The sequence below is a fragment of the Symphalangus syndactylus genome, chromosome 1 (assembly GCF_028878055.3).
Source record: "Symphalangus syndactylus isolate Jambi chromosome 1, NHGRI_mSymSyn1-v2.1_pri, whole genome shotgun sequence".
NCBI lineage: Eukaryota > Metazoa > Chordata > Mammalia > Primates > Hylobatidae > Symphalangus > Symphalangus syndactylus.
In genome coordinates, this window is record NC_072423.2 from 142635001 (window position 1) to 142648072 (window position 13072).

Genomic DNA, 13072 nt, shown 5'->3' on the forward strand with positions numbered 1-13072 from the left:
CCAAGGGGTCTTTTACAAGAGATCAACAATTTCACTTGCCTTTGGTGACTCATATTTTGCCCTTAAAGCTTCTAGTACATACGAAGACTTCCATAGTCTTTCCAAACCTTTCTCCCTCTCTCTTTCCAGTATTTGTTTTCCTTCCTTCTCTTCCCACCTTCCACCCAAACCTGAAGTGCTGGTCATGATGATTAGAGGCCTGCAAAAGGAAACTCGTCTTCTTCTGTGTCTTTTTTTTTTCTTGTTTTTACTCACTTTGAGAAGAAAAATAGCTTTTTCTTGGAGTTGCTGTCTGCATTCTGAGCAGACATTGGTACACATGTAATTCGTATAGTCATTAATTGGCACTATTTAGCAGCTGGAAAGGAAGCACTACCTTCCTTACCATGTGGCAGTCTCATTCTTGTCACCATCCAGCCATAATCTCTGCTGGTGTTCTGATTAAAGCTTTGTGCTTTCAGTTTCAGAGACACTGGGAACTGTTTCTGATTTCATCTTTTTCCATTCATTTTCCCACTTTAGTATGCTAAGGTATGTTTTCTGATAATTCAGAAAGATTGCTGTTGCTTTCACCTGTAGTTTTCTCTTCCTGTTTCCACAATGCATCTGACTTTGAAAATACATTCCTTTGCCCATCTATTTTGTCAGTTATGTCTGCTTCTGGTTTCTTTTATGTAGGGAAAATTGATTTTTTAAAAATGAAACCAAGCCTTTAGAAACTCTCTTAGATAATTTCTTCCAGCTCTCATGTTCTTTTATTTTCCTTGTTGGTAATATCTAATTAAAACCTTATTATAAGGATCCTTCCAGTGTCGTTAACTTCAAGTAAACTGTATCTGTACTCCTGCAGGTACCCATATACATTTTTATGAAAAGGCCAAGCTCCAATTTGTGGTACGTTTTTAAATCGTTAGTATTAAGAATTGAAGATGTGGGGGCATTATTTGCATTTGAGAAGCCCTTTTCAACCTTAAAATCTATAGGTTTCTAAGCTTCACATTATCTCATATGAACAAAGGTGACACCGCCATTTAAAAACTGAGGCTATCCATACACAGGTAGAGAGAGAGAGCAAGCAGGCACATGAATGCAAGCACGAACACGCTGAGAAAATATCCATGCCTAAGGTCATTTCTTTCCGTCCTCACTGAATGTGCCCTTCTACTCATTTGCTACATGAAATTACAACCCTGGCATTTGCCCTCTTAGGATACAAATTAATAATTAAGACCAACCAGTCCATGAAAACTCAAAGTGGAAAGTATAAACAGTAACAAATGAACCTAATTGTATTACAAATTAAGTATTTGGTAATTTACACTAAAGGGAATGGAAAAGGAAAGAACGAACATAAAGAATTTTGAAAAACAGTATTTTAACTGGATGCCGTGTGGCTGAAGACAAAAAGAACAGTACAAAAACACTGTACTCCAGTTAGTAAATTTGTCTTTTACAGGGGTAAGAGCTATTAATTCTGAAACTATTACTGATGCAGAATTTTTCTTCTTCGTCACTTTGCAAGGTGGGGACCCCTGGCCAGCAACACCCGACGAGCTGGACCTCCCTTGGCCACGCTGGTGTGCCCCATCTTACCTCTGTTTGAGCTTGTACCTTTGTTTGGTGGTTCCCGAACTCTTAGACTGTACTGAAGAAGAATGAGGACACGTGGGGCATGGAAGGGTGAGGCGGGTGGAGAAGAATGTTACTGAGTTATGAAAACGGCTTCAGCAAGGGTCAGCAAGGGAGGGAGGGAGTTCCCTTGTGTAGCTGGGTCTGAGGCCCTTTATGGACTCAGAATGGGGAGTGCATGCTGATTGGTTTGTAAGTATGCAAAAAAGATTAAAGCAAAAACACCACTCAAAGGTGGGCAGGACAGTGTAGAAAAACCAATTAGGAAAGGGTAGGAAACCAATTCGGAAAGGGTATATGTAAAATAGGTGAAGGGTGGGGACCAATCAGAGGAAAGTGTGCCATACGGGAAGACACTCTCAGTTTGGTCCAAAGATTTAACTTGTAACTCAGCTTTCAGGCTTTAAACTGTCTTTGGCTTGAAGGTAGGATTTTGCAGGGGACCTGCCTCTGTCTGTCTGTCAAGGCATTTGTCTGCCACTTTCATTACTTTATCTATATACTGGGATGTTCAAATAAACAAACATACTATAGATGATAAGAGGCAGTTTTCTCTCTATGGGAGAAAGAAATTATGAATAAGGAACCCTGTGGTATTGGATTCCAGTTGATGCTATTCATATGAATTCATAACTTTTATGTATGAATTGATGCAGAAACATAGGTGAGTTTGCATGATGGGGTTGTATATATGCATGCAAATATACACCTGCATGTATTTCTTAACTCTGCCTGCCGAGGGGATCTAGAAGCACTGATATCTCAATATTAATGAGCAGTGTAGCATCCAGACCTTGGTTTCTAAATACTGTTCACCAGTAAAATGAATTAATGCTCTGTGGAGAATTGGTTGGTTGTAGTCCTGGGGTAGGGAAAATATAAAATGAGCCTAGAACATCTTGTGGTGCCAGAAAGTAAGTGCTCAAAAGAAGAGGGTGATGTGCCAGAAGGCCAACCTAGCCAACCTGGAGGAGCTCCTAATGGCCAAAGCTGGAACAATTTGAGCAACAAACTGGTAGTATTAGATTATACTCACAGAAGAAAATGGATTTCCATTGAATACATTTTAAAAATTGTGGAGAAGGGACAGGTTTTTATTACAGAAAAATTTTAACAATTGTGAAAGGAAAGGAGGAAATGGCAAATATCACAGTAATTATTGTTGTGGATAGAGCCATTGAAGGATACTAAATTTAGTAGATGAAGGTTAGGGAAGAACCAGGATATTTCCGTAGTTTCAAAGTATCTCTCCCAGGATATTTATTCATTATGAGGGGAAAATACTAACTTTACAATATAGACAGCCAAAGATACTATCTTAACCAAGTGATCAAGGTTAACATCGCCAGTGGCAAGGCATCTCAACATCATGAAGCCTCTGATGCTCTAAAGGAGAAGATAACATCCCTTCTCTTCCCCCAAATGCCTAACTTCATTGTAAACATGAGAAAACAGCAGCCAAACCCAAATTGTAAGATATTCTATATAATACCTGGTCCGTCTTCTTTTGAAGTGTCAAAGTCATAAAAGACAAGGGAACACTGAAGAACTGTCACCAGTTGGAGGAGACTAAGAAGCCATAACAAATGAAGGCATTGTGGGTTCTAGAGAGGATCCTGGAATAGGACAAGGGCAGTAATGGGGAAACTGGTGAAATTTGAGTAAGGTGTATAGTTCGGTTAATACTATACCAACATTAACGTTCTGGTTTTGATAATTGCACTGATGGTTATGTAAGATGTTAACATTAAGGGAAGGCTGGGTGGAGGATTTACAGGAACTCTTTGTACCATTTGTATAACCTTTTTGTAAGTCTAAAATTATTTCAGAAGAAAAAAGAAAGATGCTGGATAGTTAAACGTACAAAGGTGTGTGTACAAGGACATTAAAAGCAGCGTTGTATACAATAGCAAAAAATTGAGAATAATACAAATCTCGATCAGTGAAGGACTACGTCAGTTATACTTTATTCATGTAATTAATACAGTTGTTGAAAAAACCACGTAGAGTTATGAGCAGTGGTATGGATGGTAAAGTGAAGAGAAGGGGTTAAGAGTATAGCTTCTTTATTCATGCTGCCTGGATTATTTGATACTAAACACCAATTCTGTGACTTTGGGGAAATTATTCCTCGGTCAGCTTCCTCATCTGGAAATTGGGAACAGTGAATACACCTACTTATGAACCAGGAATGAGGTTTTAATGTAAAAATCCATATAAAGCATACAGGATGATACTTAGCACATAAAAATACTTCATAAATATGAGTACCTAATTATTATTTTCAAGGAATTGATGGTGGGGAACGTCAATACAAAATTAACTATGGAATGATACCATTTGTGTTAAAATTCATATGTGAGAATCTGGAAGATTAATGTGTTAATAGTGGTGATGTCAGGGGAGCAGTGTATTAGGGAACTTCTGGGTGGTGGTGGTGGTGGTGGTGGTGGTGGTGGTGGTGTTGGTGGTGGTTTTGAGAGACAGACGGTGTCTGCACTTCCACCCAGGCTGGAGTGCAATATAGCGATGCAACCATATCTCACCGCACCCACAGATTCCTGGGCTCAAGCTATCCTCCCACCTTAACCCCCGCGCACTCCCCTAAAGTAGCTGGGACTACAGGCATGTGCCACTAAGCCTGGCTAATTTTCTTATTATTTTTTTTTTTTTCGTAGAGACACGGTTTTTCTGTGTTGCCCAGACTGGTCTCAAATTCCTGGCTTCAAGTAATCTTCCCCCTCGGCCTCCCAAATAAGAACTTCCACTTTCTAAGTTAAATATTTTAAAATTTATTTTGCTAAAATATATTGAAGGTACCCAGGGAACTTCACTCCAAAATATGGCTCCCTGGTATAATAGGTATTTTGAATGAAAGGTTCTTAGAGATCAGCAAATGTGGGAAGAGACTTTTCCGCCATCCAGGTAAAGACTGGACCCACCAAGGAGAACAATTGTTTGTCCTTCGCCTCCTTGTTATCTCATTATCTATTGTAACAAAGAATACTGAAGAATGTAAGCATGCTGGAATATTTTCTAAAGAGGACCTTTTATAAGTTCATCTCTGTTTTCCCATCCGTTCATTCTCCTTGGTAATCATTTATTGCCCTTTGACAGAGTTCCCTGCCTTCGTTATCTCCCCGCTCCTCTATGAAAAGAAGCTGTAGGAGTATGTTGGCCCCACTGGAATATTTGGGGAATCACTCTGTGATTGTCCCTTGTACATGTTAATAAATTGTATGCCTTTTTTGCTGTTATTCTGCCTTTGGCCAGTTGATTTTCAGTGAACCTTCAATGGGCAAAGGGAAGGTTTGCCTTTTGTTCCTGCAATACAGTTGAAGAAGTATGCATAGCAACTTTTAAGAGAAGCCTGCTATCAATATTTATTAAGTAAAACCAGCCGTGAAAACTGTATTTCTAAAGCTAAAGGCATCGCATATTGTCTAAGGTCATATGACTTGTCCCTCACATTGGAAATTATAAGAGACCTGACTCTGCTCTCAGCCACTTAAAACTAGTCGATGTCTACGGTTCTCTGAAATGTGGGTCTTAACTTGGAAGATTAACTAATTACTCTAGTGTATAATTCTAGGTTGTGAAAGGTTATGGATAACTTAGATAAGGATGGGTATGACTAGCTTTTTGTCCTTATGAAAAATAAACCAAATGGCTTCTAAACTGTAGCATTTTGCCAGTAATAAATAATTCCTGACATTTTTATTAGAATGATTAATCCCTGGAGTTGGGCACCAAAATGGTGATGTAATCTCCAGGACTGAAGTTAAAAATAGGATAGATATGAACTGCTTTTTAATCTTTAGGTGGTGGTGGGCCAACTGACTTACAGGGGGATCCAGAATTCACCAATACCTTCACAAAAGCTATCTATGTTTATATACAGTGTAGGTAAAATATATATGAGAATAACTACATGTTTTCAAAGAATATGCTCATATTTATATTTTGGATGTAACATCAGTTTGTTTCACGATTATAAAGATTGTTTTTTCCTTGGTTGGTTTGTTGCCTGTGTCATTCTGAAGTTCTGTATAGTGCTTACTAGGGAACTAAGCCTGACCATTCTAATTTAAGCGTATACAGATTACGTAGCAAATTTAAGGCCCGTCTGTCTGTGTGGTTTTGGTGATACTAGGTTGGTTGCTTGGTTGGTTTGTTTCCTTCTCAAAGTATGCCAGGTTTCTTAAAGAAGTATATTGCAAGGAAATAGGAAGATGATTCTAAGAAATTAGAACAAAAGGTGAAACTTTCTTCTTTTCTCTTGGACTTGTGATTCCTTTTTATATCTTCCCTATTATAGTCGTTTTAAATTTGAATCACCAAAGCTTTCCAGGGATAAAATGAAAATGTCGAAAGCATTATTTTCCTCATATTACTCCTGGTAATGTTTTTATACATTTTTCATCCTGGTTTTTTAAACACTTTTGTTTAAGTATACATTACTGGTTGACCAGCTATTTTTAAATCTTTTAGATCTCATTTCAGTTGTACTTTTTTTTGTCAGGCCTCCACCTGTTTTTTTATTCTGTTTGCAACAGTCACTATTTCATTTGTTGGTAACCATATGGCAGAGCCTTTTTTTTTTTTTTTTTTTTAACAATAAAATTAGATGCAGTGTGTTGAAGCCCATATTGTTGTATCACAGTCTCTGGAGAGCTTCAAGTAGGTGGGAGAGGGCATCCCAAAATGCAGCATGCTGCTGATAGGACGGATAATCTTAGCACAGGATTGGATTTTAAAATACTGCATTTCAAAGGTGCCGACATATGTAGCTAGTGCCAGTACAAGAGTAGAGTCTATAGATGAATAGCACAGCTGCAGTGTTGGTGGAGTTTTCCCTCCTATTTCCCAAATACTTTGGTTTCTTAAATTCTAGGATTGTTTTTAAACTCTTCTTCCTGCACACTGAAATTCTAAGATTTTAATATGACATAAGCTACTGCCGTGGACCACTGTTGTAAAGTTGAGATCATCATGGTAACAAACTCTAGGGAAAGATCAGTGGACTCTTGGAGTCACATCATCTTGGTTTAAGTTCTGACCCTGTCACTTACTGGCATTGTGACATTGGGCAAACTAAGGAGGCTTTCAGAGGCCACTTTCTCTAATCGTAAAATGGAGATGACGTCGCATCTTGTAAACAGTTGTTACAGGAGGAAATGAGATTAGATGTGTCACATGCTTCGCTCGTTCTCTGGACTGTAACTCTTACCTGTAAGTGTGCTTCCTTCCTTTCTCCCCACCACTTATTCTCATCTCCCTCTTACTCAGTGTTGTGTTTTCTGAGTTTTAAAAAACAGACAATAGAAAACATTATTTTAATCCCTTTTTATGTTTGGATCTGAAAATCTTTAGATATTTCCTTTCTCCCTTTCATTCCTTCATTCATTGTTGCCTTTGCACCAGGACTTATTTCTTGAGGGTCAGATAAGCCCTCTGATCTCAGGGAGGCACCCAGGTTAATCCACACTCAGAGAAAAGCTGAAAGTCACTGGGAAAGTCAAGTGGAAGTGCTGAACCCAGAAGCAGCTGGAAGGCAGGGGAAGCGAAGTCAGCCTCACAGAGCTGAGGTTTAAGGGACATTAGGAGGAACAGGAGACAAAGTGGTGGGACAGAGGGAATCATTTGTTCATTTGAATATGAGGATGAGTGAGAGAGAGGATTTCCATGTGACTTTTGGGATTTAAGTACCTGGTAGGGTCATTTCACTGAGATTAGGAATATGAACAGGTTATTAGAAATGGAAATAATCTTAAAAGATTTTCTAGATAGTCTGATATTCCTAAATTTTTAGATAATGAAACCGAGGGGCTGTCAAGGTTAAGCTCAAAAAGCAGCTGAGATTCATCCAAGGTCACTCAGACTGTCTCTGCCAATAATAAGGGGGCAATAATGTGACTGCTAAAAGGGCCCTTAGGGAACAGGACTGAAGGTGTGATGGATTCTGCTTGAGAATTTTGCAAATGAAACCCAACACAGTTTTCTCTTTGTAGCTAGGGAAGGTCACTGCAAGCTGTCAGAATTGAGGAGAAGTGAAGTGGAACAAAAAGGGTGCAATTGAGGTCAGATTCCGAGGAGAGAGAGAGTAGGTTGCCAAAATTTAGTGCTCATAAAGCAGTGTGGGGGCGATCCAGGCTGAGTTAACACAGCAGGAGCTGTCATTGTGGAACCCATGTCAGTGTCCTGTTCTGCGGGCCAGTCGGAGATCAGACCTGGGAATAGAAGATAGGAAAGCAACGCCGTGCTAGGGGAATGTGGAGTGGGTCCAGGGCAGCTCCATGGACAGCAGCTCCTGCTCCTGGAGGCTGGCTGGCCTCCACTCTGGTTGATAGGAACATCTTGCAGTTTTGTCTCTGTGAGCTTGTCCATGCACGAGAAACTTACTACGCAGTCTGTTATCCCAGATTTGATATTATATTATTTGTGAGTTCTTGACATTTCATTTAGAAATAACTTACGTTCTAAAGATAGCTGATAATGTTACTTTCATCTGATTTCTAATATTCTTTAAAAATATTAGAATTAGACTGATGAAGACAGATACTATACTTGATCTTAGCCAGAAAGCCAGGTCAATTTCAAATGTTCTCACTGCAAAAAAGTATTTGAGGTAATGGGTATGTTAATTTATTTGATTTGATTATTTCACTTTGAATTTTCAAATCATAATATTACTTTGTATCCTCAAATATATACAATTATAAGTTGTTTATTTATAATAAAAAAGTGGGGTTTTTTTTGCTACTATAAATAGGATAAATTAGAGCCCTGTGACCATGCTTGTTAATAGTGGTACTGTATTTATAAAATGAATGTCTTATCTTTAGCTATTAGACACATGAAAAATGGAAATTAGAAAATAGATTTCAAAGTACATATTATCTTCTTCTTTATTTTCAACCCTATAATAACACAGATGTTTTAGAACACTTTCTGGTTCTCTATAGAGTTCAGACAAAGGCACTGTATTTACATGTGATGTTTTCCAGGTTTGCCCAGCCTCTTGTTTCTTTAAATACTCTTGGTATTTCAACAGTGAGTTTATAACTAATAATTAAGCATGGGAACACCTATTTTTCGCCTTAAATAGCTTACTCTTTTTCTTCCACAAAGATCTGTTTATTGCCTACAATTCTATATTTTTGTGGGAGAATCATCTGCTTCCTTGTTACTGATTATAACTGGGAAGCATTTTCAATTTAAATTAATTTTCAATTGCTTAATATTCTTCCTTAAATATATTTGTTACTAAATTTTCATCCATCTGAAGTTTTCCTAGTTTTCCATATGTGCCTTCCAAAATGATTTTTGAACCACAAACATGTTTATTAATTAAATCACTAGGCGAAATCCACCTTTAGTCCAAGTTGTTCTGAACAATCTGTGATACCTAAGAGCCGAAGGTTCTTCTTAAAAGGAAAAGAAATCATCCTTGTGGTATTTTTTTGTCTTTAAAATATATTAAAAGATACATTTCAGAACAAAAAAATGACTAGAATTTTTTTCTAGAATATTCTTTGAGTTGAAGGGATTTCTTGGGTTTTTTTTGGGGGGGGGTGTGGGTATAGCTTACTTCTCAGCAATCCAAGAAAAGCATTTCTGGAAAGTAATCAGTCAATTAAAGCCATAGTCAGCCCTTCAATGTGTATGATGTTTATATCTCTTTCATGGAGTTATCTGGTGGCTAGTATGAGTCTTTATTGCCGAGAATAAGATGCCAGTTTGATTTTCAGCCTACTCGTGTTAAGGTTTAACCTGTGATGGAATTCACATTTCTGATAATGATTACTGTATTAAAAATTTAACATGCGATGTGTATGGTAGATCCCTTTTATAATATGGTTACTGTGTGGATTCTATTTAGCATCTGGTAGAGTCTGTCCACAGGAAAAGCAACTATTCACAGTATAAACATCATAGGCCAGCCCCATCCTTCTTGACAATGCAGGTGTTATCTAATCATAGAACACTGTAATTCGAAGTCACCCTTGAGATGATCTTGATGAACTTTCCCATTTTATGAATGAGAAAAGGAGTTTCAGGGAGATAGTGAGTTGTTGAAGGCCCTAATTCGTGTGGGTAAAGACAGAACAGAGAGAAGGACAGCTACTTCTCCTTCCCACTGCCATGGTTTTCCCACCTGCCAGGAGGCCTCTTATTTGAAATGATATGCAAAATTGGTCACCAGAAAGTCATGGTCACAGTTTGTGATGTAGAGGCTGAGCTGTGGAATTATCATTCAGTTCTGGGCTTATTCTTCTTTCCTTGTGACCCCATGTTAGCCATTCAGATTTCCTGATTTCCATTCCTTTGCCCTTCTCCCAATTTCACACTGATTAAGAGTTTCAAAATCTAGCAAAGATAGCTTCTAGTTGGTGTCATCGGCAAGCAGAAAATAATTTATCAGCAGTTTCTCTTGATCACAAATTGAGTAGAGGGAGCCTGTGCCTCTTGCCTGTGTGATAAGGATCTGTGTAAGGACATACTTGCTCAAACAATAGGAAATCAGGCTCAAGTAGGTCAAAATCAAAGTTAATAGTAAACCCCATGATACAAGACTATTTTTGTGTGTATTTTCTACTGAAGTTCAGTGAAATAATGTCTTTAAAGTTAGGAAGTGATAATAGACTAGAGAACAGTCTGTACCCTGGGGAAAAAAATAAAGTATATTCTTACCCCCCCAAAACCTATATTTGCAAGACTTATTAATAGCCTTATGCATATTATAAAGCCATAGACCTTATGAGTAATTTAGTTTATTGGAAATAGCATAGAGCCAAGCATAGTGAGTCACACCTGTAATGCCAGCACTCTGGGAGGCCAAGGCGAGCAGACTGCTTGAGGTCAAGAGTTTGAAACCAGCCTGGGCAACATAGTGAAACTCCATCTCTACAAAAATATATTTAAAAAAGTAAGTCCCACCTCTCGGGAGGCGGAGGTGGGAGGATCACCTGAGCCCAGGAAGCCGAGGCTGCATGAGCCATGAGCATGCCCTGCACTCCATCCTGGGCTACAGAGTAAGACCCCGTCACACACACACACACACACACACACACACACACACACAAACACACACACACAAATAAATAAATAGCACAGCATAGTACCTGGGTTCAAATTATAGTTCCATTATTTTCCAACCGTGGGCCCTAGTTTTGTCATTTGTGAACTAATGCAGTGTTTCTCAGCTGTGGTTCTGTGTTAGAACTACCTGGGACAATTACAAAGACAAAATAAAACAAACAAGCAAAGTAGTGCACAGTCTCTACCCCCAGAAAGTTCTGATTTTAATTGATCTGGGATGAGAACGGTATTTTCTCAGATGCTCCCCAGATTATTCCAATGGACAACTAAATCACAGAAGCAGATGACTTTGAAGTCCTTTTCAAATGTTAATATTCTACAATTCTGAGTTTTTTATGTCATCTAGTCCAGCCTCACACTCAGCATAATCATCTCTCCATATTTGAAAAGCAGCATTTTGTTTTTAATGTTAGCATTCATTTGGAAAGAATGCTCATTGCTATCAGAAAGCTTTGATTCAAAAGATTTTTCTGATCATCAGCCAAATTTACCGTTGGAAAAACAAATAGTAAGTCTAATTACTGATTTAATTGATGACCATTCTGATATTTGAAGATTACTTCTATGATTCAGCAAAGTTACCTCTTCTTTGGTGAAACCTTTCCAGTTTTTTTCATCTCTTGTTTTTGTACACCGTTATTTCCGTATCTCAACATGCTTTTCTGCTCTGGGGGTAATCTCCTCTTATCTCTATAAAATACTTCCCTGGAGTTGAACTATAGCCCCATTGATGATCAAAGAAGGGAACTTGGGGATTTTGGGTGATTATTCCATTCTGAAACTCTTACTGAATGTAGGATTAATAAATAGAGCCTAGTTTTAGTAAACAGTTTAGTAAATGGTGTTTACTAACACATATTCATCTATAAATATGTATACTAATAAACACAGTCGATAATAAAATTCCCAGCATTTAAAAACTTTTATGGTGTGCCAGGCATTGTTCTAGTGTTCAAATATATTAACACATTTGATTCTTGCAGTAACCCTTTAGGGTAGGTACCATTATTTTACTTTTTAGATATAAAGAAGAAACAGACTAAGGAGCAGAGTAGTTAAGTGTCTTGCCTTCAATTTCACAGTAAGTGGCAGAGCTAGAATGTTGATTGGGTAATATAGGGCATCTTATTCCAGAGTTTGTAAGTATGGAAGTTGGAAGTTATAGAAATTACGTGAGGTATATAAGGTTTATGCTTATACTTAAATAGGTAAACTGTAGTATAGGAGATGTGCTGAAGTTTGTTGGAATTCTACATTGTTTTAAGAAACTTGAAATTTGTCAGAAGCTACTTTCCATAAAAACAATTTATAGTTAGCATATCAATTGTTTGTATTTATTTTTTGTATTTTTAATGAATTCTGCTTGACAGTCTTTGTTCAATTTGCCAAATAAGTTTCCTAAAACCTAATTTTACTATTCAGGTGCATGTTTGTTTGTTCACTTAAATAGAAAGTTTCTGATGCTGTATCACTGAAAAATTATTTGAAGAACTGTTGTTGGTATCCAGTAATCCTATGTTTTCTTATAGTTTCATCATCCTCATAAATTTGTATTGGTTCTAACTGTTTATGATCATTATTTCTTAATCCTTGTTTGATTCATTCTGAAAACTGAAACTTTTTATGTAAGGCTTACCCACTTGAGGTTGCCAGTAAAAACCAGGCTACCAGGAGATAGAAATCTGTCAGAGAAAAACCGTGCTTGTAGAACCTACCCTCCATCTAACTACTATAGCCTTAGATATGTTTGTAGGGCAAATAAAGAATATAAAGTGTAAAGGCAGCAGAGAAAGCATTCCTATCCACTGGGAATCTTATCCTAGGGAGTAGTGTGTCCACTTGGGCACATTTATCGTCCATTCACCATTCAGCGTATTACTCTGATTGTGAGTATCTCAATGACCATTCTGATAATTGAAGATTACTTCTATGATTCAACAAAGTTATCTCTTTTTAGGTGAAACTTTCCCAATTTTTTTCATCTCTTGTTTTTGGGCACCATTATTTCCTTATCGCAACATGCTCTCCTGCCCTGAGGGTAAGTAATCTCCTCTTATCTGTATAAAGTGTTTTCCTGGAGTTGAACTACAGCCCCACTGATAATCAGAGGAGAGAACTTAGGGATTTTTGGTGATTATTCCCTTCTCAAACTCTTACTGAATGTAGGATTAATAAACAGACCCTAGTTTTAGTAAACTGTTTCTGATTCTGTATGCTAAGGCATGGGTGGTCCTTGGAGTGTGTGCCAATGTTACTCTCTGAATTATTGCTTTCAAGGGGATAAAGGGCACAGTCTTTGATGTGAAGACTTGATTTTCCCTTTAACAGTAGAATTTTAAGT

General features: G+C 37.8%; 1 protein-coding gene across 15 annotated transcripts in view; it reads left to right on the top strand.

Moving 5' to 3' along the window:
* PSD3 (pleckstrin and Sec7 domain containing 3) overlaps nt 1-13072 on the top strand; it is a 555378-nt gene that overhangs the window by 339906 nt on the left and 202400 nt on the right. Inside the window, exon 10 of one of the 15 annotated variants that reach the window (XM_055286530.2) lies at nt 12689-12769. The exons of the other annotated variants lie outside the window; for them this stretch is intronic. Coding sequence (XP_055142505.2) covers nt 12689-12769 — 81 coding nt within the window. The remainder of the gene's footprint in view (nt 1-12688; nt 12770-13072) is intronic. 15 annotated transcript variants of the gene reach the window in all.